Raw genomic sequence first — 25931 nt, 5'->3', positions numbered from 1 at the left:
ATATCTGAAGTCTCTTTCCCGAGACTTCAGAGCTTTCATTTTCTCAAAGGCAGAGCAGGATACCCAGGGCTCGGTTTGCACCTATCACAATTTCTAGCCACTGGGGGACCATAGGCAGGATGGGGGAACTCATATTAATGGTAAAAAAAAGACAACTCATAAAGTGAAATTGTAATGCCTTTGAACCTTTTAAATGAGTTATTGTAGCTTATAAGTCAAATTGTTTCTGCTTTGTATATAAATGGGTGCGGTGAAGATACCTACAACCACAGAATTAGAGAGGTCAGCTTCATCTGTCCCAGACAATATCAACATGCTTGCGGTAATACATACCTGTATTTGAGTTTTAAGCCCCACTGATATTTGGGAAGACTTTCAGTATTGAATGGTCCAACCTTTCCTGAAGGGGTCAAACCAGCAGAGAAAACCACCTTCGGAGTGTCTGTTCACACAGATTGAAAACATTTTAAAAAAGGACATGAATTTGACGCCAAATTCTAATAGATAATTAATTGTTTAAGATACAATAACAGAGGATATAAACACGTGGCTCGATTCAATTGAAACTCTCTCCTTGAGCTGATGTCCCAGACAGGCGAAATAGAAACACCAGCAGCGGATATCCCCTCATTGTAAACCTCACCCCTCCAGAAATACCTTGAAGAAATGAAATGGAATTAAATAGTTTTAGTGCAGCTTACTCTAGACAAATGTCTTTTCAATGAACCCAGGTTCAGAGAGAAGTCTGTCTTATATTTATCTTGTCAGAGTTGGCACAAAAAAGCCAGGCCAAACAGTGACCACAGCTGTTCATATGAGAATGATATCCCTTTAAGTGTTTTGAGTTAGTCAGTAGAAAGTAACTAATAAGGACCAATAAAGAATTATTACAGTAAGTAAAAGTTTTATTTTGTTACATTGTGGCAAATAAATTGGAGATACAAGTAATGTTTTTCATATAAACATCACTTGTTTAGGCAGATGGTCAGTAGCTACACCATTTCCATTTACATGTGGGGATTAATTCTGCTGACATAACTAACGAATGGTACTTTATTAGATGACAAAAATATCCTTGGATTGAATTTTGAATAGTTTTCTGTGGGTCAAATGTTATTTTGAAATTCTGGAATTATATAATTACACTGGGTCCACATTTCATTATTTATTATGTGAAATCATTCTCAACCTTTCAGTTGTTTTAATGGGTTATTTTCAGTAGGAAATAATTTTTCTCTTTTAAATGAGTATTCAAAGCGAGAATGTGAGATGACCTGAGTGAACCCACAGTTCAATTCTTTTCATTTTTTTTTCATTCAAAACAAAAACCTAGTGAAATGACCGGTCAGCCTTCTACTGTACCTTGTTATCAGGCCTGTGCATATGAATGACAACTCCAAAAGAAGTTATGAAAATTCTTATCTAGTCAAGTCAGAACAATTCTCTTCCTCCTTCTCCAAGTCTCCTTTATTATCTCTGCTCTTTTTATCTGGGACAGACACCCGGCATGTTTTTGTGAATTGAGCCTGTGTTTCTTTTCTTTTTTTAAGATAATTTTTTGGGGCATTTTCAGCCTTTATTTTTCACAGGACAGCTGGAGATATGAAAGGGAAGGGGGGGGGGGACACGCACCAAAGGGCCGGAGCCGAACCTGGGCCCGCTGCGCCGAAAAGCAAACCTCCATACATGGCGCCCGCTCCACTATCTGAGCTATTTGGGCGCCCAGAGCCTGTGTGTTTAGCGTTTGTGACAAAAAGAAAGAGAGAGAGAGGGAGAGTGCACCACGTATTTCTCTACGTTTTTTGTGTGTCCGTGTGGCAGGAAGTGTGAAGATTCAATAACACTGCTGTCACTGATAAACTCGTTATTCAAAGCCATTGCAGACAATGCAAAACAGATGAGGGACACAAGGTTACACAGCATCTTGTTCCCATTACATTCAAGAGGTTATAGAGATGATGGGAGGGAGCAGAGGGCTTGATTGTGATTACATCAAACCAATATACAGTTAGAAATGGGATTGCCAGTAAAGAAGCACATCAAGGTATCTTCCTACCAGAGCTGTTTATTTTAATGTCTTTCAAACAAAGCAGAGGCATAATTTTTTGCCTTTATTACTTTTCAGTTCATGACTTCTTAAGCACAACAACAATGTAATGTTAAACTGTACCATTGTTTATTCCTTGACAGCCCTAGTGGAAATTTGTTTGTACTGTTGCATGTGTGGATTTGTGCATATTTAACCAGCCTTGGCCTTTACAAGACCGCATAGGTCACACCCCTCAGCAGGTGGCCATCTTGGCTCTTAGTTTCTTTGGTCACTGTCATGATCGCCCACACACGCATTCACATAGTCCCCCCGCTGATGCAGATTAATTAGTGTAGACTCCCCACTGACATGAAAGCAAAGGTCTCCAATTGCATTCTGGGAAGAAATAAACAATGTAAAAGTGTGCCTTTAAGATAGTGAAGACATAAAAACTGCCACACAGGAACCAAACAGACCAACAGAAGCTTGCTCACTCTCTTCCAGACATGCTACATGCGTATTGACTTGCATGCAGATCCAGTAAATGCACTCTGGTGAAATTAATTTGCACATGACCGTACCTTGAACTTCACTACAGTGTCCTAACTATCGATGCATTACAGTCAGTGGAGCAGTGACTGAATCCGTTTTGAAAAAGACAGACAATGTTGCAGCAGATGGCCACAAGAGTAGATGAGAAAAAAGACAGAAAGAAGTGAAATGCAGAAACATAGGAAAGGAAATAAAGACAGAGCGACGGAAGATAGAATCAGGGACAGAGAGGGAGGCAGGGAGGGAAGGGTGAATAGAGATTGGTGTCAGTAAGAGGTGATGTATAGAGGAGAAGGTGATGAGAGTGAGCTGGCTTCTCTCTCGGCTCCAGTAGTAATGTCCCTTTCCAAAACATCACTCATATTTAATGGAGCACAGCTACAAGAGAAGAGAGAGAAAAAGAGAGCACAAAACCCACATGCACGAACACACACACACACACACACACACACACACACACACACGCACTACATTGAAATAGGCAGACAACGCAGCACCTTACAGACTTGTACACACTTGCAGAGTGCTCAAACCTTGCATGCACAGATAGAGAACACACACACACACACACACACATACACACTGGTACTCAGACGCAAACAGGGTTCTCTGAGAGTTAATGGAGTTGAGACTCCGGGGCTCTGAGACTGGAAGCTGCACTCAGCTTGGAGAGGGGGAGAGAGAAAGACGGAGAGAGAGAACAAAAGAGAAGTGAGGGAGAATCGGGGAGCATTGGCATACATATGAGAACACATGTAGAAATGAGACAAAAATGTGGTAGAGGCAGGAAGATGATTCTTGTTGAGCATGTCTTAACTGTGTCTGAACCACACGCTCGCCAGGCAGCGGAGACAGGGCCAGAAGACAGAAGAAACAGGGTTGCAAATTGCTGTATGACAAAGTAGAATGTAAACAGAGAGAGATAGAGGCCTTGATATTCTCCTTTAACACAGTTAACGTCCTTTCAAAAGTAACCAGTCCTCAATGTGGACCTGTTTTGCAAATGAATGAAAGGAGTGATGGGGATGCATTTTTGTTATGTTAGAATTGGATCCAGGTTTTTTTTGTGCAATTTAAACTCACACACAAAGGTACTTTTGCAGTGTGTGTTTTCTGAAGACTTTTTTTTATCTTGGCCCCCTCCAGGTTCAGGCCTTAACGACGGCCAATGGCACACAATACGTGTGGTTGCTAAGGAGAACTTTGCCATGTTGACAATCGATGGCGAGGAGGCGTCTGCTGTGCGCTCCACCTCACCTCTGAGCATCACAACGGGAGGAACCTATCACTTGGGAGGTAAGGGTCACCCCAACACTATCGCCACGGATTTGACAAAAACATCAGGCCCCCCACTTCGAACGACATTTATAGTCATCCCATCACATTCCTCTTCAATGCCCATCTAGGAGGCAAAGGAGGCATCAAAGTACAAAATGTTCACTACACTTCCAGCGCCAAAATGTTCTGAACAGGTTGTGTGTCAGTCCATCCTGACTACTTACTGTTTTAAATTGTCATGTTCAGTTTGTGGTTGCTTTGTTTTCTGTAACACATATTACTTTTTCTGTTTCATTGCATAGTCTCCTATTACTCCTATTATGAGCCCAAGACACGGAAACCTATTCAAACACACATTAATTAATCTGCTTTTACTTTGGAGTATTTTATTTTGGTTACTTTGTACACAATCATTTTTTAAAGACGTGTTGGTGTTAGTCGACTGTGAAACAGGGCTCAGTGAAACTTATATGAACTGTACCAACAGAAGTCTTTGCAGGCTAAATATGTCTATAAATCATTTATACCGCTAGAAATCTATATCCCAGTGGCCAGAGTTCAGGAAGTTGCTCACTTAGCAAGAGCACAGACACAACTAGAGCACCACATACACAACCATATAAAGGGCAACACATACCAACTCACATACACATGGAGCAGCCACAATCTGTCTGAATTAGGAAGATGCCAGGTTAATGATGCCAAACACTGCTGTCTGTCTGTTGGAAGATGGTCCGTATCTAAGTGTGCATGTGTGACTTTGTGCGTGTGTGCGTGCGTGTTGGCTGTTTGGGCACCTGTATGAAATTACAGTAACTGAGAAAGATAGTCTGGGCTCCGATAGCTCCGTCAGGCCTCTCTCCCTCTCTCTATTGGAGTACAATCTCCTCCATCAAGCACCACCATTTCCCCAGGCCAGTCAACAAGGATCAGAGCACCTCACATAAAGATTCTTTTAGTCTGTTGTCCATCTTAATTTACTCTTCATTGATGTTGAGTGAATCTCCCTTGAGCCCATGATGACTCTGTACTTTATATTTGGGAATCCAAGCTTGTGTGGCCTTGATATGCTAATTGGATTCCACTCAGAAAGAATCAAATACCTGCTACAATTTTCTTAAAGGATTTTTTAACTCTTACTTTTTGAAAGTGTTTATTTTTTATAATCCAGGCTGGTAAAGAGTCGTGTAATGTTACCACATGCTTATCTTTCTTTCATGCCAACTTTCTCTCTATTTTCCGTCTTTTTGTCTGTCTTTACAGGTTTCTTTCTCCTCTGCTCTCATCTTCCTTCTCACCCTCTAGTTTCTTTTTTGATCCAATTGGTGATTTATTGATTTTGGTAAGCTGAGTTGGGAATCAATAGTGGCTGAGAGGAGAGGATTTCTGTAATGTCTTTACCCCCTGAAGAGTGCAGTTGGAGAGAGTGAGAGAATGGAAGAGGGAAACAAAAGAGAGAAGACAAAAGATAAGGAAGAAGAGAAAGTGGAGACAGAGGATGAGACGAAGGGAAGATTTTGGCAGACAAATTTAAAAGATAGCCAGCTAATGAGCGAGTGCAAGTCTTGAGAAGGAAAAATGAAGTAAAAGCTATCTCCTAAAGGCCGAGGGGAAGAGTGACAATGAGACCTAAAATCCCACAGGCAGTACCCGTACGTCATCAGAGGAGACATAGGGCTCCAAACACACCTTAATCATGTTTTCATATAAATGCAAATAGACAAACACAATACACTGTAGAGTATGTGCTATATACATCATTTTTTACATAATTCTGTCACTTATTGAGGTTTCTTTTTCATGTGCAAGCAAAGGTATGTGTACTGTTGCAGGTTGTTTTCAACTCCAGGAATTATATTATTTTGCTCTTAACTTTTTGATGCTTGGGTTTTGGTCTTTGCTGTAGATAAAGCAGTCAGACCAGTGCTCCAATATCATGACCTGTTTTTTTTATTTTACTAACTTCCTGGCCTCCTCATTATCCAACTTTTATGTTTTCAAGCCATCTTTAAAGTAGGATATATATTACAGTAGTATTTCTTATTTTTTAAAATGGTCTGGGGCTTCTACACTTTTCAAACAGGTTGAGTGTTATGTTAAAAAACTAATTGACACTGTCATGAATGTCATGAACATTAAAAACAAGTCATAAACGTTTATGAAATAATACTTCTTTAGTAAGTGTCATTTGATTTTGTCATGACAAGTTTTGGTTAGGGTTCATGTGCCATGTCACTGTTATGTAGATATCTTCAAGTAAAGTGTTACTATATATTCTGTAAATGGTTTGAAATATAGATTCCATTCATCCATTCATCCATTCTGAATACGTGTGCATGAGGGTTAGTCTGTGAACTTGTAACAGACTGTGTGGGTGTTTTTAACCACATGCTCTGAAACTCCCAAGCACACATGAATACAGAAACACACTTAACTTACAACTCAGGCAGAATAAAACATTTATTCAGAACTCTCCATCTCATCACACTCAAGGGCTTATTTCCATCCCAGCACAGAGGTAAGCGAATAATATAGGAAGTGTACAAAAGATAGTTTGGCCTTTGGCTTGCCCTCATTTACTCTCTCTGATCTTTCAGCTTGATGAGTCAGAGAGGCCAAGCGCATCAAGCTGTCCTAAAGCTCCCTAACAATATTCCATCAGCACTTTCTATGTAACTGTTCTGTCAGTGCATTCATTAGCAGACACCCCTCAGTATCGTGAATAAACCGTGTTCTTTTACAAACAGGCTGCAGATCATTGCTGGGAGTCATTTTGTATATTCATCCAGGTAGCCATCTGTTTCAAATCTCATGGCTTTAAGGCATCAATCTGCTGTGCGTTCATTGGCAACAGTTGTTGATCAGTGACCACAGTTTCAACCAGACTCTGTAAACAAAGTATTACTGCTACTACCACTTACTCTGAGTGTATTAAAATGACTTTGTTTCATCTTGTTTTAGGTTAACCTCTCTTTGGCTAATTTTGATTCATGTAGTTAACATATTATAGTGTTTGCTCATGTAAAATACATTTTGGAAATGGGAACTGCTGGTAAGCTGGATCCGACATAGTAGGCCCATACAATATATAACTATGGAGTGAGTGACATCAAAGCAAGGCTTCTACTGTGGCAGAGAAAAGAGGGTTTGACTATCTGTCTGTTTCTATTTTCTTCATTTTATATTTCAACCCCACTGCGGCATAATGTTCATTAAGCATGCCCAATTGCCACATTAAACCAAATTAGCACTTATTAGAATTATATTGAAGATTGAATGTTATACATACGCAGGGATGTACATACATTATGCACAGTGTTTTATTGACATAAAAGCATAATATGATTAAAGTAAGATCAGTGCACCTGGGTAATGGCTAATTTTCCTTTACGGCATTTAAACAAACACTGCGCACACGCACACACACACACACACACACACACACACACACACACGTTGACAAGATGGCATTTTGTGGAATAATTACCAGTCTGTATTTAGTCAGATAAAAAGTGAGTGTGCATGTTGGTAATTTTACCTTTAAAAGTGGACAGAAATATAACGAGATGATTACTTCTAGTGGCCTCCAGGCCAAATAGTTTGTCACCATTAAAGGTGAAAGAAGGAAAACTGTTAGCCAGAGGCTGATAAAGTTCTCTCACTGCCTACAGTAGCTCAAAGAATCACATAAATAAACAAGAACAAGCCAGCTTTGTTTGTCCTACCAGTGATGGATATGTCCGACTTGACAGAATTGTTGCAACAGAAATATCACACAGCACTTAGACTACTGGTCCCTTCCATACAACAGTTGATCTTTAGTGCATAAAATTATTTTTAATTAAGAAAAACTCATTTTTCAAACACAACAAAGATATTTAATGCTTTTAGACAACATTAATATTAATACTATTGCGGTGTTATGCGAAGACAAGCATGCTGACATAAAAATAGATGCTCATTAATGCTTTAATTAACTTAATAAGTCACCTAATTTGCATAAGTGGTTATGTTTAATGTATTTTGATGACTATGATGGGACATTACGCAGCTCAAGTACCATTCCCAAAGAGTTGAAAGGCTAAATTATTCAGCCAATACATTTTCCTCTTTACTTTTCTTCCTTATTTCTGTCAACCTTTCGTTTTGTATGTGCAATGTTTATGTCAGTTAATATAATAATTGTTTTGTAATTCCCGAAAACATGCTTTATTCGAAACAGATGCAGTAAGCCTTCACTCTGACACATGCCGTTGCATTTGTTTTTCAAACACTGAAACAACATGTTCCTTGACAACAGTTTTTCTTAGAGTTCAGTGGCATTACAGTAACCAGCCAAGAACAGATATAATTGTCTGCTTTTTCTAAATCGGTGGCACTAAAATTCACATGGCACTGCCTCAACCCAAGGTTACAGAGTTACAGGATGTTATACTTGATGTCAGAGAAAGAAAAAGGCTCGGCTCTGAGCCTCTGTCATATCCTAAACTATGCCTTCTTCATTAATTCTGTTCTTTTCCTTCTCTGTTTTTTTCTCAGTTTTTCCACGCTTCCTCATTTCTTTCGTTCTCTCCAATTTTTTAGTTTATCTTCTCTTCGTATTTGGCTCTCATCCTCTCCTCTTTTCTCTTATCCCCCTTATCCTCTTTAACCGGGTCGGCCCCTTCCTTTGCCACCCCTCGTCTCCACACATTTCCACCCCTCTATCCTTTGAGCGTCTGCTTTTAGAAGCAGCCTCCTGAACCCAAAGCCTATTTTACGGGGTGTAGTTTCTCACTCCTGACGCTGCGCTTAAAGAAATTAGTAAGTGACTGACACGAGACATCCACAAATTGAATTTCTCAAGAGGGAAGACAGACGGACACTCACACAAACACACATGCACAAGCCATAAAGTCATGCTGTTTTCTCTGCACGAACAGGGGCCAAATGGATAAACTAATGAGAGAGTAGTCAATTATGGGGCGTTCCACCCTGAAGCATGCTGGTGTTTGATAACTGTGGGGGGAAAAGAACGTTCTGCGTTCCCTTTATTAGTTTTGTAATCTTCACTTCCTAACCAATTTTATAGCTCTGCTGAATTGTTCCAAACTGGGTCACAGCATATCTTAGCTCATTGCATCCTTGTCACTTTTGCATTTTGCAAATGTCATGTTTTCTCTTAGATTTATTTCATTGGTATGCATAAATAACTTATAGTAGTATACTATAAGTATTATCTTATAGTAGTTGACAGGCTTAAACCTTGCTTTTTCATTGCAGTCTGCAGTGTCGCAAAACCTTTTTGACCTTTTAAAAAAAGTGTTATGATGCTGCTTAAACTCCAGGTGTATTATTTAGTCTGTCTGAAATGTTTCACTTTGATGCAGAAAAAAAACTTTTTAATACTTAAAGTAGTGTGAATTAATGCTCACAGGATGCATTTTGAAAATTTTGAAGTACATTTTGTCACCTCTTTATCTTAAAGTGTATTAGACATATGCCTCTTACCACTTTAATCAAAGAGTAGCTTGCGCTGTCTGTTCCATAGAGTGTAAAAATAGTGGACGTAGCAGCAGTGACGTTTTGAAGCCAGGAGTTTTGTAATTTGGCCTCCGCCATCTTGGCTTTTTCAAACCGAGAATGACGATTTTTGACAAAAGGGTGGAGCTGGGGAGGATGACGCGGCCAAGCCAGTGTTGCTTATGGTTGCAATAGTTCTGCGCAAAGCTAACTGCTTTACTCACTATAGACTCCTATAAAACTGTCTTCTTTTTTCAACCAGTGGAGTCGCCCCATGCTCAAAATTAGATACAATGCAGGTGTAAGGCACTTCCGCATTGGCTTCCTTTTTTAGACCCCGAAGCTTTGTACATTATTTTTACAGTCTATGGTCTGTACATGTACATTGTGCACTTTTGTGCATGAAGTGCACATCTACTATGGTGGGTACCATGTCCTTGACTTGTGAGCAGTAGTGTTTAACATGCATGCATGTTATCGTTGAAGGTCCTCAATGGGGCTCTAAGTATGTGTTGCAGTGCTTTATAGTTTTTTTTTTTTTACAGTTAAGGGAAATAGCTCAGGGAGAAAAACCAGCAGGTGTTTAATAGATAAGCACAATTTCCTGGTGTGGATTTGGAAGAATCTACATATTGTTTTTGGCAACTGAATATGTTGTGGAGTTGCAGCCTCAGAATATTAATACATGTATATTTTGGCCGATTTCCAGCCTTCCTCTTCTGAAAGCAGATGCGTCCCGTAAATGTGTTAGAATGTGGAAACAAGTGTTCTGTGGCCTGCGAGCCAGCCGTGCCAGTCAGATCAGTCAGGTGCAGGTCACAGAGAGACGTTGCTGTGTATCATGAGAGAAGCTCTTTGGACACGGCAGGGGGGCTGTGTTAGAGTGCCAGCAGGACTGCAGCGGATTATTGCTGCTGTTCCAGATCCTGAGGGGTTATGAGAGATATAGCTGTTGTTTATGCCACAAATTAAAACCACACAGCATTGTTGCTTTCAGGGAAAAAATAAAATGTGGTCAGACATTGGTAGCTTGGATTTAGGCTATGGGTGTGTGTGATAGCTTTAGGATGTACAGATGTATGACCACATCTATGCTTTGTCTGCCAAGTTCTTGTCTCTGTTTGACTCCACCTCATTTGTCTTGGTTTGTGTCTTCCTCTGTTGTTCACCTCAGCTGCAACACAGCATTCTGAATGATACAATGATACATTGCTGGTCATGGCTTTGCAGCACCAATAAGGATACACAGGGTGCTTTGGCCAAATTTGAAGCATGACTCCTGACAGGATGCATATCCTCTTAGTCTTATTAGCGCACTAATATTCATTTAATAAGCAAACTAGTATACTACAATGTCTAAAAAACATGTTTACAGTGTTAATCCAAGTGACACACGGAAGCTGCTCAGTGCAGCTGCTAATTTTGGGGACACAGGAGGCCAAAGTGGTTACTTCAATCAATTCATTTATTACATGAAATCATATAAAAACCCAATTTCAGTGAAATGTAATATGACAGTTCTTTCATTATATGCATTAAAAATGGTAATAATAAATATGTATGTGTATGATGAAGTTATAGGCATTGTCCTCATTTAATCTGGTTGCCTGAGGGTAGATTCTCCCCCTGAGCCTCTCAGTGCTGGCCTGATGTATACGGTACCTTCTTCTCGACCTCAACACAGAGAAACGGCTGTTACCTGGATGGTTTGGATCTTTAATGATTCTCCTTTTTTATTCTTTTTCTTGCAGAGCCTGGTGTAAATATCCTTTAGGCAGGCTAGGGCACTGCCTATTGCATGTTCAGCCAAATGAACCACTCTTCGCCTTGCAACCTTGTTCTTTGTAATTGTTTAATACCTACAGTACATGTATTTTTATTTTGTTTTAAACGGATATAGGCATGCATAGGTGAGAGATAACTGAGTTGTTTGTTTTAGTAGAAATTTAGATGCAGGAAAACGGTTTCAGTGTCCATGTATGTATTGTATAGACTGGAAAAACTACCCGTCCGTGGTTTAGATAGAATAACAGAGCAACCACCCGGTTAGCTCTCACGGCCTAGCAAACATACATCCATCCATCGTTCTACGCGTTGCTCCGTTGGTTCTGCCAAAATGTCAGAAAGGCTACATTTCCTTTGCATTCATATGCTTTCCACAGCACACAAAGTGCTGCCAGCCTGCCAGCTGCAGTCTGCTCTATTTCCCATTTTCTCTCTCCCTTGCCATCTCTCCCTCTCTCCATTCACTGTCTGTCTGTCTGCCTTCCCCTCCTCTGGAAAGACAGCAGACAGGTGTTGCCGGAGAAGAGACAGATGGCAAGGATGACAGGAGAAACTTTTGGGGGAGGAAATGAAAATCAGAAGATGTAAAGAAAAGGATGAATGCAGCACACACATGCACACACGCACGCACGCACACACACACACACACACACACACACACTCTCTCACACACACACGCACAGTGCATATAACCTTTATAATAAGCCTTTTTCAAGCTTTGGCCTTGAGGCTAATAGGCATGCTAGAGAGTGTGACAGCTTATAACATCACAATGATGGAGGTGTCATTGAGCGACAGTGTTTTATGAGTGACCTGTGTGCTTTTGGCATAGATTGAATTCCAAGCTCATCTCATCTCCTATATCGGACAGTGCATATACACTGTACACGCATGTAGGTGTACACACACTTACATACTATAAACTATTGACTGTCTACTGTATGCACAACTGCACATTTCAACTCAAATTTTGCTGCTCTTATTTTCTTCATTGCATGTGCCTTCTTATTTTCACTTTTACTTTTTATATTGTTTACTTGAATGTTATGTTTGTCTGTGACCAAATTGTTAAAATATGTCTTGTCTACACCGTGGGATAGAGGGAAACGCAATTTCGATCTCTTTGTATGTCTTGACATGTGTAGAAATTGACAATAAAGCAGACTTTGATTTTGACTAAACAGTATACACATATACAGTGAACAGCATGGGGACAGATTTGTACATTTACTGTAGAATACACACACGCCTACCATACAGTATGTTCATGGACATCCATTTGTGCAAATGATTTAGCATGCACACACACACACCATATGCATTCAGTTTTGTCCTAACCTTGTCCTTGTTCCAGTCAAGGCCCAGTGCTACCTCTGGACAGGCCATTGACTCTTGTATCTCATAAAATTACTGTATATAGTAAAACCTATATGTCCTCTAGTCTATTGCAGCCTTAGCACCAGTATTAAGGCTAATGGGCCTTGTGGATAGAGGCTCTAAAACAAGAGGGCTGACGAAAGGTTCATGACTTTAAAAAGTGATAATAACCAAGCACTGGCCAGGTCTGTTGTTCCTCGTCAAGGATGATACCGTTGTTAACTCTGATGTCCCCCTTCTACAGAAGGTCGTCTTTTCATTAAGCGTTTTAAACGCATCTCTTTGTTTCTGTTCCCTCTCAAATTCTCTTCTGTGTTCACTTCATTCATTTCCAAATCTCTGCCATTTGGAATAGTAAAAGAATCCATAATAAAATTTTATTTTGTGCTTTTCTTTTTTTCTTCAGGGTATTTCCTCCAGACGCTGTTCCCGCCCTCACAGCGTTCCTTCCAGGGCTGCATGCAAGCAATCTTGGTGGACGACCAGCCAGCTGATTTGCATTCTGTGGAAAAGGGAACTATGGGTGCTTTTGAGAATGTTAGCTTAGACATGTGTGCAATCATAGACAGGTAAGAGTTATAATTCCACACAGTCATTTATAAATGAAAAAAACACATTCTGTCGTTATGTGAAGAACTAAAACAAATCGTCTGATGTGTCACAAATCAAATGGTTAAATTGGAAGAGTCCTATAAACAGAGTTCTTACCCAGAGATGTATGACTCAGGGCACTGGGTGTTGCGTGTGTAACTGCACAAGAAAATGATTGTGTCTGTGTGCTTGTCATACTGATAAATGGATATAATTAATGTGTTGGGTTCACAGTATAAGAGGATGTGTGTAAACAGTACATTTATTTTATTTTAAACTGAAAGAAAAGAATAGGTTGCATCCTTGGAAAATACTGTATGATCTTTATCAAACATCAAAAGTGAGCTATGCATTTCTCTATTTTATATAGTATAACAAAGCTGGAGATTCTGCACAGCACATCCCAATTTTGGCTCACTGGAAGCATTCATTACAACTTGTTGACATTCCAATTTATTTCCTTGTCATAGACTAGAGAAACACATCAGGTGAGATTTGCCATATATGGAATTACACATACCTTGGGCTAAATTCTGATTCCTGTGTGCAAAACATTTAAACATTGTGGCCTGGTATAACCTTCAGGCAGTGGTTTAGTCTAATGTATTGTAGTGGATATACTGTATATCTAGTAGGGTGCTGTAAATTGGCCAGAATCCCTTGGAGGGAATGTCCATTTTATAGTGGGGGGTCTGGGTGTCCTCCCCTAGGGAAGTTTTGAGCATCAACAACTTCATTTTCTGTATTAAGATACAGTTTTATGGACCAATTTATGGTGGAAATACCTTCATTTATTCTATGCGAAGTATAAAAACACAGACAATTCAAAATATATCAAAAATATAGTGGAAACTATGTTGTTGCATGTCATTGGGCATTTTTAAGTGGGTATATGGAAATCCTGGAGATTTCTTTGTGGGTATACCTGCATATCACGTAGACTACACCACTGCCTTCAGGGATTAAACCTTGTTCTATTTTGAATAAGAGTTCAATGTTTTTCAGTCATGCAATGGACATAAAGCATGGGTCATACCGTTAAGGTAGATGTCTAGGAAGCTTCATTTAGGAGTTGACCTTGCGCTGACCTCTGCATTTTCACAGAATAGAGTCAATACCACTTACCTTTATCAATATCCCTGCCCAGAGAAGTAGACACCAACTGCCACTGCTTGATTTGGATCAATTTTGCCCTTGATTCAAGAGAGGTCTGGCTTGCAGGGATACTTACATTTGGATCACAGCTTTGACCATGTTCACACTAATTCACATTTTTTTTAAATGCGTATGTTCATTTTCAGGTCCTTTACAAAAAGATTCACAGTCACTACTGAAACACTAAAACAGTTATAAGTTCAATTTTGCCATCTGTGTCTCCATTTGATCACTTATTAGTCTATTTGGCTGGAGTCACAATAGAGATAGTCTATTGTTATTGTTTGTAATTATAGAATGGTGATTTGATCGAAGGTTATACGTGCTACCTGGTGACCAATTTGAACACATACAGTACTGCAGCTGTTTATTGTGAGATCTAGATTACTGCATAAAGACCTTTGGTCAAATTACTATTCAATGCACATGAAGTCATCTGACATTGCATAGTACTGTAGATAGAAAATGAGTGACTACAAAAAGCTGTGATAGCCCAGTCCATTACTACAGGGTGAAACTTTACTGTAGAGTTTTCAAAAACCTTTGTTTTCACATGTGGAAAATGATGACAAAGATCTGGTTTCTGCATTATTTTGGTCTACAGAAGGCTCTTAAATTTGGATGAAGCCCTCACTTTTGGATAAGTTGTCATGCCTGTGCCTGTGGACTATAGACTTATTTGTTATTCCGTGCAATGTGAGCTTATTTGGGATGAAATTATTATTATTGCAGATTGTGGTGCTGATGGTGTCTAGCAGTAGGATGACTGTGGTCAGATTTTTAGAACAAACTCTTGTGATGTCCTAAGATGCCGTTTTCCTTCCCTTGCTTTTCCCCATCTCTATTACTTCAAATGTTGTGAATCAGCGCCATAGTACTTGAGGTGGGTCCTGTCCTGCCATGGAAGATAAATGGGAGCAGTGTTGCCATCTAACTAATCAGAATGTCTTTGAAGGCAGTTCAATAGCTCTGTCTGACCTCCTTTTGATCAATGTCGTTCCGCTGTGAGATTTGGTGCAGGCTGAGATGGTGGAAGAAACAAAAGGTGCACATATGTCTGCACAGACACGCACTAATGCTGAAAAAAATTGGGCCAGGCATGCAAATTCTCAAATTGCATAAAGCCACTGTCATTCTGTGAGGATACTGCAACAACACCCACATAAAAGCATAAACACACTCTAGAGGTGCTCCATTATCTTCATAGATCTTGCTTTTTCTCATAGAAAGCCCAGAACATATGTAGTCAGTGTACTTCATTGCTCACAGCTTGACGAGCATAATATCTTTTGTGATTGTCTGTGCTCCTTAATCGCAGCTCATTGAGAAGGAACAATGGCATTTTAACTGCGCTTGTTAAACATGTGACGTACTTGGATCACCGCTGTATTATAGTTTTCTTTCTCACCTGCAGTACATGCAATAGCATATTAAGAAAGACATGATTGGATGATTTTGTTCATGTAAAGCGGGGTCACGGGTAACATTTCAGGCAGGTACATGTGTAGTAGTGTTACCTAAATTGTCTTTTTCTGCATCAGTCCACACAGTCAGAGCTAAGATGTATTTTTTTCCCAAAATTTCATTATTCTATTATTCTATTTTCTGCAGCAGCTATGTATCTCTCTCATTCTGTACATATAGCCAATACTTAAGAAAACACCAACACTTTATTGCTTCTCTAACGCTTGTAACCTTTGTTGTACTTCCTTACTTTAATTAGAGAGTAAGAAAGTACAAGCGTAGGTTAATGTGGGTTGACAGCTTACAAAACACACTTTATTTACACGTGAAGAATAAATGTAAGTGCATATGAGCGCTAATATACAAAGATACTATTTACAATTAAGGCACTTTCTCACCACTGCACGGTAACTCACTGCCTCCAGTCATTTCAATTAGGGAAGGCGACAGAGGGGAATTCCATCCAATTCCATTATGGCGGTAGGGGTATGAAATGGTTTACTCCCACGTGAATGTGCACAGGTTACGCTCTGCTGCACAGAGTCACCATGCTGAACTTCTGGCAGTAACTGCCTGGCTTTGGCCAGCTGCTTTTAAAAACTCTTTCAGGTAGACAGTTGTCAGGGCGGTTGTGTGAAAGCAACTTTCCAGACGCTCCACTGTCAGTGAACTCACAAACCCACTGTTGTATGTCAGCCTCGTAGTTTCTGGAGCTATGACAGCGGTGATCGCCTTGTCCCTCCAGCTGCTTAACTGCCCGACTCCCTACATGACTAAAGAAGAACTCTGCATTTTAACGGACCCCCGCAGCTCTTATGAGTCAGTGTTTGTTTTTCATCCAGCTGCTTTCCTCTTAAAATTCCTTTTCATAATCATCACTCATTCAAATAATCAGACTCCAATATTGTAATCACATAAATTGTGCGTAAGTACATGTGTGCGAGTTTGTACTTGGCAACCCAAGCTCTAAGACCATTGTGTCTTGGGATCACTATCCCCAGGCCTACAGGCAGATCAAACTGCAGAAGAAAAAACAGTGATGTCTTAACGCTATGTGCTTAATTCTGTATGATGCGGACAACACTGTTTACTTGCATTACACTCCTAATTCCATCCTTTTTTAAATCAGGATACTGAGTTGTGACAATACAATTCTTCCTCCTCTTTTCTTTAACAAACACAAACGTGTGCATTACAACCATTATCTGCATCGACATTTAGCAGGATCAACCCAATTACGTCACCTTCTGCATTCCATGAACACTTAAACTGTTTCCATATCGGCAGACAAGCAATTTATTTGTTTTCTTTGACGTATTTTTGACGTGTATTGTATTGTCACATATTGTATTGAGTATAAAAAAAAGATTTATTGCGGCTCATAATTGCTTCCTGTTAACCAAAGTGACCAGTAATTTTACAATCAGTAAAAGTGTAGTCAGTTATTGACGTCCAAAATGAGCAATCACATGTCATCCTTGTGCCAACATGTCAAATTCTTTTTCTCTTCCACACTGTTTAATTCAAATGCGACTTTTCATATTTATCCACTCTGAAAACAATGTTTGATGTTGAAATAAATAAAGGCATACTTAATGCAAACAAAGGGCCACAACAGAGAGATAAAGATGTGCATTCACAGTGAGTAAGCAGCCAGCTGGCTACTTATCCATGTCATAGCTGAAGGTGGCAGGTGGGCTTTCTGATTGCTATATTTAATTAATTGACATATTAACACTCATTATTTGGTATAATTAAAGAACTTATCAATGTATAAGGTTAAATTAACATGTAATTATTCACAGTGGTCATACTGTATCCTACAGTACCGTTGTTTTACACAAAATCCAGGAGTATTAGTAAACTCTGATCCATTCTGTGCCCCAGAGGGAGACACAGGAGTATTCTGTAGGTTTCACTCAATATTATCCTCAATACCATATGCATGTTTTACATTAACCAGTCAATATACAGTATTTAAAATACAGTAATTGACCTATTAGACACACTGAAGGTCAAAGGTATTTCTTTTTTAGCTATAAATATCTAAATGTCTCAATGTCTAGATGAGGTTCAGCAGACATATAATTGTTTCTCTTCTTTGAAAGGCATTGCATGTCATGCAAATGTTTAAAACTACTCTTCCTCATTCTTTCTCCAGATGCATGCCTAATCACTGTGAACATGGCGGCCGGTGTAAACAGACTTGGGACAGTTTCAGCTGTACCTGTGATGGAACAGGATACACTGGAGCCACCTGCCACACTTGTAAGTATGTGAGTGTGTGTGTTTGTCCATGCAGTTATGTGTTATTGCCCATCTGTTTTTTCCCCCTCTCATTTCCTTGTTCCTTGTGTGTTTGGGTGATTTGGCCTTCCCCTGTTCATTTGCCTTTGAGTGATTACGCTGTTTCTTCTTCCAAAGCCCCAATCCTCAGCAGAGGGACAGATGAACTTTTGAAGTGTTCAGAGGCCAGGCTTTTCTGACTGCTTTATGGGTTTGGTCCTGGTCTGAGAAGAGGCAACTCGACCAAAAGCACAAGCGCACAAAGAGAACAGAGTCAGAAAGAGAGAAAAGGCCAAAGAGGGGTTTTTTTTTCCAAGGCTTACAAATTTGAGAATGCCATCCCACCCCCCATGTGCCTCAAATATTGTTCTCTTTTAAGAGAGGATGAGAGGGAAAAGGTTTGGCAATATTGTGGATGTTCAACATACAACAACAGATTTAATATAAAGAAAGTGCAAGGAAATTACAGTTGGAAGAATTTGAAAAAATAAAGTGAGTGAAAAAGACATTGTTCAAGATATGGCGTCACAGACAGAAAGATCAGTTTGAGCATAAATAGGAAATCAAGTATGAACAATAAAAAAAGTAGTAGTTTTTTTAGCAAAGGGTGTCTAGTGAGAGATGTCTTAATCTAACAACATATCTATCTGTCTATGTGTTTGATCAATATTTATGAAGGACTAATTCACTAATAAGAGATGGCTGTTGGCACAGCAGTAACCTGGAGATGGTGGGTCGAATCAGGGGATCAGCCAAGAAAATGTGGGTTAGGAGATTGGATAAATAATGTATGCTGTTTAAAATATGTGTTGTGGGAGTTGCCCAACTTCCCTTTAAGCCCTTAACTATTAGTTTATAATTAAACAGTTAGCAGATTGACGGAAGATATGCTAGAATTTGGATAATTGATTAATCTTTTATGTAATTTGTTAGGCAAACATGTCAAATATTTGCCTATTCTGAAATGTGAAAATCTAGATGTTTAACTGCTTTAACTGCTTCATATCACTGAATGAATTAATGAATTAGACAAAAAATAATCAACAGATTAGTCAATAATGAAACTAATTGTTGGTTGCACCTCTAGGGTAATACAGATTGTCCGCTGATGCTAAAAGATCAAAATCTTGTGGTTTCTTCATGATAATGGCCTTTGGTTGGTTTCTCAGTTATATGATATCCTCCCTGATGTCACTTAAATTTGGAATTAGGTCCATGTTCATCCATTCTAGTGAAGGTTACAGTGAAGCGTAGGTGTAATAAGTGTTTTTATAAGGTGCACTGCTTTTATCTAGGTTTTTTATGCACTTTACTCTGAAAATAAATTGGCCGATGTCAAGCAATGTCTCTTACTATCTTTGTTGGCCTTTGAATCTGTTTGTTGTGTCCCACCACTGTGAAACACTCCTTAGAGAAGTGCTGGTTATTCAGCTTCCACGATGTTACAGCCTTTGACCAATGGCTCTAAACCAAAAGCAGTGCCTCAACAATCCCGTCGAGTTCTCTGCAGATCCTTGTGAGATGGTTCAGCAGGGTCAGGTCCTCCCAACAGTGTTTTTTTTGAAGAGCACGTCCTCTCAGTAAGCAACTGCATCACAAAACTTCTGGATGAACAGAGGAATATCAAAGAGAAAAAGAGCAATAAGGAAGTAGCCAGAGGATATAAAGAGAAAAGAGAAAAGAAGGACAAAAGAAAGGAGAGTAGAGAATGGGAATAACGAGCTAGGATTTAGCAAACTAAGGAATAGAAGAAACAATAGATTTGTTTTTTGTTTTTAACTCAGTTTTAAGCCTGTGAATGGTCTTGCCTTAATCAAGGAAGTTTCACTCTGAGTCAGACTCTCTCATTTCTCTTTGAAGTGCAATTCTTTCTCCCTTCCTCCTATGTCTGTCTGTCTGTGTGTAGATCATCGCAAACAAAACATCAATATGTTGTCAGGTGGATTGCTAGAGTGTGTGGGACAAAACACCACTTCTTGACAGGCACTGAAAAGAGACTGGCAACCACATGAAATTGCCTTCTGGAAGGAGGGGAAAAGAAAACCACTATAGACATTGATGTGTTATTTAAGATCCATTTTTATAAAATATATTTTAAGGTGTGAATTTGCAGGCTGTCTTTGGGGAAGTGTATCATCTTTATTGTCACACTGTGGGCAGCGTATGGTAGTTTATCATAAATTGCGCTGTGATTCCTGACCCAAGATTGCAGAAAATAGCTTTGAGAGGGTTACTGTATTGACCTCCACCTGTAAACAACATAATAAAAGCCATGTCCAACATTTTATTTTTTATGTTTTGGTCTGATGTACGATATGGGTAACAACCTCTGAATGTGAATTATTTAGTCTTGTTTTTTCCTCCTCTAACTGCTTATTTGTCCCCTTATTTCTCTTTGCCCTTACCCCACCCACAGCTATCTATGAGCCATCATGTGAAGCTTATAAGCATCTGGGCAGGTCCTCTGACACCTACTGGATCGACCCTGACGGCAGTGGACCCCTTGGCCCCTTCAAAGTCAATTGCAACATGACAGGTGTGTGTGGGAGAGCCACCTGAAATCACTGCTCTGTGCCTGTGTGTGCTTTCATCTGTGCTGCACCTGCTGTGTGTGTGTGTGTGTGTGTGTGTGTGTGTGTGTGTGTGTGTGTGTGTGTGTGTGTGTGTGTGTGTGTGTGCGCGCGCGCGTGCGTGCGCCCCCTTCTCCGTCTAGTCCCCACTGACCTGTGAGGGAAGAAAACTCTCCATCCTTTCTTATTCTTAACCTCAGACAGTAGCACTCTTAACCTGATGTACCTGGGGTTTCCATGGTGATGCAGTAACAGCTACTGACATTTAACTCTGAAGAGCAGCCACCACGACAAACACATACAGTATACACACACACACACACACACACACACACACACACACACACACACACTACAAGCACATTTGAAACGGACCTGTTATGAAAACTGCAAACCTAAGAGTGCTCCAACGGTCTGAGTGACACTTATGACACAGACACACACACATACATACCAACACAAGCACACACACACACATACACAGAGTGGAATAAGTAAATAGTCTGGAACAGCAGAGCACGCAGGCAGAGCAAAGGCGAGACTTTTAATGAAATGTCACTGCACTCCGCTGGCTAGCCCCTTAGTCACGCTGAATAGCACACTCTCACATACCTCCGAAATGTTAAAAGTTTCTCGTTCTCCCACACACACACACACACACACACCTCAGAGACATGACATACTCACACACATTCCCTGACTGATAGTGAATGAACAGCGAGATGTCTGAGTGACTGGCTCATGCTTTAACAGCACAGAAGTGTCTCTTAAACCCTGCACTCTCATAGCTGTAACTTAGATTACACAGAAAGACTGCAATGCGTGTGTGCGTTAATATATCAGCATGTGGGTGAATCTACTGTTTGTGTACATGTGTGTAATCTGTGTATAATTACTTAAGAGATTAAACAAATACTACAACTAACTGTTAATTCTTGTGGTTAAAGATTGGATCTTAACATGCTAACATGTTTGTGTGTGTAGAGGACAAAGTGTGGACAACAGTAATGAACAACCTGCCACCCAAAACTGCAGTGACTGGCTCCAGTAGAGAGAGACGCACTGTTTTACAGGTTAACTACAGTGCCTCTATGGACCAGGTAACAAACACACACATACACACACACACACAGACACACACACACAAACACACACACACACACTAGCATACATTATGTATAGGTAGTTTTGTGTTGCAACATTTGAGTTTAGATTTTCATATATTCAATACAAAAACTGGTAAAAATGTATGCCTGCCATACACTGATTTTCAGTGTAGGTGATTTGTTATTCTTATATAAAAATACAATGGAAAAAAAGGTATATTGTATAATGTGTACATTATGAGGTTAAAAAAATGTTTTTGGGTATTTCAAATTGTAGCCATCAGGCTCTTATTTTCATGCGAAGAAACGCCATTTCTACATTCACAAAATAAGATGTCCAATTGGATGGGGAAATCAACACAGTTACTATATATATATATATATATATATATATATATATATATATATATATATATATATATATATATATATATATATATATATATATATGTGTGTGTGTGTGTGTGTGTGTGTGTGTGTGTGTGTATATATATATATATATGTGTGTGTGTGTGTGTGTGTGTGTGTGTGTATATATATGTGTATGTGTACCAGACTTGACATACATAAACTCCTAAGTTTGGTCTGGGTTCTGGTCTAGGCCCCACCAAAACATCGCCATTTCTTTGCTCCATCTTTACTTTATTTTGTAAATGTGTGGTAATCAAAGAAGTTTGGACCAGGTGTTTGTGGGGGTGTGTGTGTGTGGGTGGGTGTGGGTGGTGAATGTGCCTAATTGTCAGTCACATCAAAACCTCAGTCTTCCCAAAAACTGCAGATAAAATAAACAGTGTACAAGAAGTAGATTGTAATTGTCACTTTTTGAATACCACACACTGTGGTTCAGGAGGCAAACTCCACTTATTAAGTCATCAGTGTTGGTTAGTTGAAGCTTTGCAACTAACCATTCAACATTTTTGGTCTGAAAATGTATTAGTCAAAATTGAGCTCACAGAGTGCTCTTGAGAATCTAGTGCAACTTGATTGCCATTTTCCTATGGTTTATAAATTAAGTAAACTGAGACGGAGCAAGAGTTTGTAACTGGTTGGGTTGAGGTTTTTTATACATCCTTAACCTGAGCAAGATAATCAAAGAAATCCGATGGATTTGTGATATATTCTGAAATTCTTGCTTGTTATTGTTAATATTAGTAATCATCCATCTTTCTACAGTCTTGGGCAATAAGAGTTAAGTGTTTAATTTCTCCTTATATCTTATCTTATATCAAAAATACACAGAATAAGCGTAATTAACCATGGTAATTATTATGCTGTCACTGTTTTGACCAACCTATGCCATCAGCAGCATCACATTCAGTCCTACGTCGTTCAAAAGCACAGTGGTAATCTAACATAACGAGCGCTTCGCCTCATCTTTCTTCCAATTGTCTGTTTTTTGCTCCATACTACTCCCACTCCCTGAATCTGCTGTCCCACACCATACCTTGTTCTTTCTTTCTGGTGAGTGGTTCTACAAGTCACATGAAGACACAAGCCAGCTTTTTCAAGTTATGTTCCCTGACAGCCAGTTGTCACTCTCAGTCAGAGGCAAACTTTGAGTGAATTTTGCAGATTTCAGCGCTCCAATGAAGAGAGACAGGAGTTTTCTTTTCACCTGCAGTGTGTACAAGACCAGTAGCATATCCATCCTGTAATTATGTTGCCTCTTAATTTGTAAGGGTCACTTTTTTAGCTTCTATAAATCACAGAAAGCTAAATTAAAACAACATTACAGTGCACTTTGTTTCATTTTGCTTTGGAATTGTCCTGTCTGGCTGAATGAAATCAAATGAAGACATATCCGTGCTTGTGTTTCCAGGTGACAGCCATCACCACCAGTGCAGAATACTGTGAGCAGCGAATCGCCTATAGCTGTCGCATGTCCAGACTGCTCAACACTCCAGGTAAGAGCTTAGGAAAGCATCTTTATTCACAACTGACTCACACAAGTACGCAGCACTGAGACAGGCAGGATGTTCTTTTTGTCACATAGTCAGAATTTGATGAGGAATTCATTTTAACAATGACATGCTCTTCTGTGTGGCGGTACTACAGAGGGGAGACCAATTAAACGTGGTTTGAATGGTTATGGAAAACCTGAAAAAAAGTCAAAGAATGTGAAATGAGCTATTTCCTGGCCTGGAAAAGTTTTGAGAAAATAATTAAACCCAAAACGTTTTGGAAAAGTCATGGAAATAATTTACACAAATAACCACAGTATATGTGGTTCAATTGAGATTGGTTGAGAGAATCCCTATATTGTTTTAACTGGGTAATGTTGAAGTTAAAGCAGAAACACTGCTCACTGTTAGGTTACACATGTTCTCTGTGTGAGGTAAAGCCATTTCTCCACAAACTTGAGTTTCAGCTTGAGAAATACATTTGTTCATATGTACATTGGAATTGGCTCCTTACTTACAAACTGACTTTTTCCAAATATCAAAGCAAGGGGGCGTACATCAGTATTGTTTGATGAAATGCTATGGGGCGAAGACAGAGTGAAGACTTAATACATTGACTCAGATTTTATGGGCCATTTATCAGCTCTGGATATCACTGAGAAAATGAAGCTGCTCTTTGAAATCAGAGTCATGAATGTGGTCCAAATCGCAATGGACAGGCTAGATGTAAATTAGAAAGTGTGATTTGTGATGATCCTCAGAGAGTTAAGTGAGTTTTTTTGCCACTAAGCTGCTCTTCAGGTTAACTATAGGGAATTTGACGCCAAAAGAATCAAGTTTATGTAAGACAAAACCATAATTTTTCAGAGTGTGGGATATGATGAATATTGTACTTGTCGTATGTCATGGACAGACCAGTTTTGAGAAAGCATTTTCCATCAACAAAGAATAGCTTGTGGAGAATCCGAAGTTTCTACCAAAATGAAAACAAAAACAGATATCTCTGCTGGAGATTTAAAAACAGATTGTTGAGAAGCTTGCAGAAATGAACAAGTAAACTGTGTGGGGGGTTGTTTTTGGCAAAGAAAAAACAGGAAGGGCTCTCTTCTATTCATGCTCCTTTAGGAAAATGGTAAAAAGGAGGGATAGTTGGTTTGACACTGCTGAGATGTGTCAGTGTTACTTCATACTCATCTCTTTATCAATTATTTTCCAATCATTATTGACCACCACTCATTTATGTTATTCAAGGCTACATAATGGAGTTTCAGGGTTTCAAACCTTTGTTGGTTTTTCCCTTAATTTGTCACCCTTCTGTACATTTCAACTATTGCTTTCATCCTGTCTTTACATAGCAATACAGATAATAGGATAGTACTAAAATGGATCAATGGAAATGAATTAGGGCCTGGCTGGGCTCATTCTGACTAACCTACCTTGGATAACATTCATTAGCATTAGACTAGTTTGAATGTAATGTGCTGTAGCAAGGCCTTGCAGGGTTTTCTGTCTGTTCAGCTCAGAATAGTTTGGCTGGCTAGTGAAATGCTTGAATTGTGTCAGGTTTGCCTTGGATTAGATATGCTTGATTTGTGTTATGGTTGGGTTTAGTGGACTTGTGTTTTGAATAGTTTGTATGCAGTAGAGAAGAGTAGAGAGGAGGGCTTGCAGCTATGTTTTACTCTTGCCTGTGTCAAAGCTTGATATTAAGTCTGTGTGTGTGTGTGTGTGTGTCTGTGTGTCTGTGTACATGTGCCTTTGTGTGTGTGTTTGTGCCTGTGTCTGTGTATCTGTGTGCTTATGTGCCTGTGTGTGCCTGTGCATAGTTTTATTATTCACACCAGTGTTTTTCACTGTGAGAATAACAAGCTTGCTCTCATTGTCAAAACCGCTTTCAGCTTTTTTCCTTAGTTTCTTCTGGCCAAGTCTCTCTCTCTCTCTCTATCTCTCGCTCTCGCTCTCACTCTCTCATACACACACATACAATACACACAACGACCCACCTTAGGGATAGCTTCATAAAGAGAAGACACTCCTGGCCATTAGAGTGAATGAGATGAGATAGAAAGAGGGTGAGGGAGCGATAGAGGATTTCAGATCTGTTAATGTGTTTGTGTATGTGTGGTCCTTGATTGACTGAGTAAGAATGAAGTAAGAGGGGGTTAGTAATAGCTGGGTATGAGTGCAGTGGACCAAAACTTAGCCATTAACTTACCATGCACGGAGCAATGCACGAACACCTACACCTACAGACATAGTGTGTACATTCAGACAAACGTACATGCATTATTTATACGCTCTTTTGCATGCTCTTGTGTCTAACACACACACACAC

General features: G+C 39.5%; 1 protein-coding gene across 2 annotated transcripts in view; it reads left to right on the top strand.

Annotated features, from left to right (window-relative positions):
* The window catches only part of cntnap2a (contactin associated protein 2a), a 351650-nt gene that overhangs the window by 213975 nt on the left and 111744 nt on the right, over positions 1-25931 (top strand). For both annotated transcript variants that reach the window (XM_032503457.1, XM_032503458.1), the window contains exons 10-15: positions 3728-3877; positions 12930-13092; positions 17895-18001; positions 20436-20555; positions 21574-21689; positions 23515-23599. In XM_032503457.1, the coding sequence (XP_032359348.1) occupies positions 3728-3877; positions 12930-13092; positions 17895-18001; positions 20436-20555; positions 21574-21689; positions 23515-23599 (741 nt within the window). The remainder of the gene's footprint in view (positions 1-3727; positions 3878-12929; positions 13093-17894; positions 18002-20435; positions 20556-21573; positions 21690-23514; positions 23600-25931) is intronic.

Source organism: Etheostoma spectabile, chromosome 22, assembly GCF_008692095.1.
Source record: "Etheostoma spectabile isolate EspeVRDwgs_2016 chromosome 22, UIUC_Espe_1.0, whole genome shotgun sequence".
In the NCBI taxonomy this organism is placed as follows: domain Eukaryota; kingdom Metazoa; phylum Chordata; class Actinopteri; order Perciformes; family Percidae; genus Etheostoma; species Etheostoma spectabile.
The sequence above is the reverse complement of the archived record's forward strand: the minus strand, read 5'-3'. Positions and strand labels throughout refer to the sequence as shown.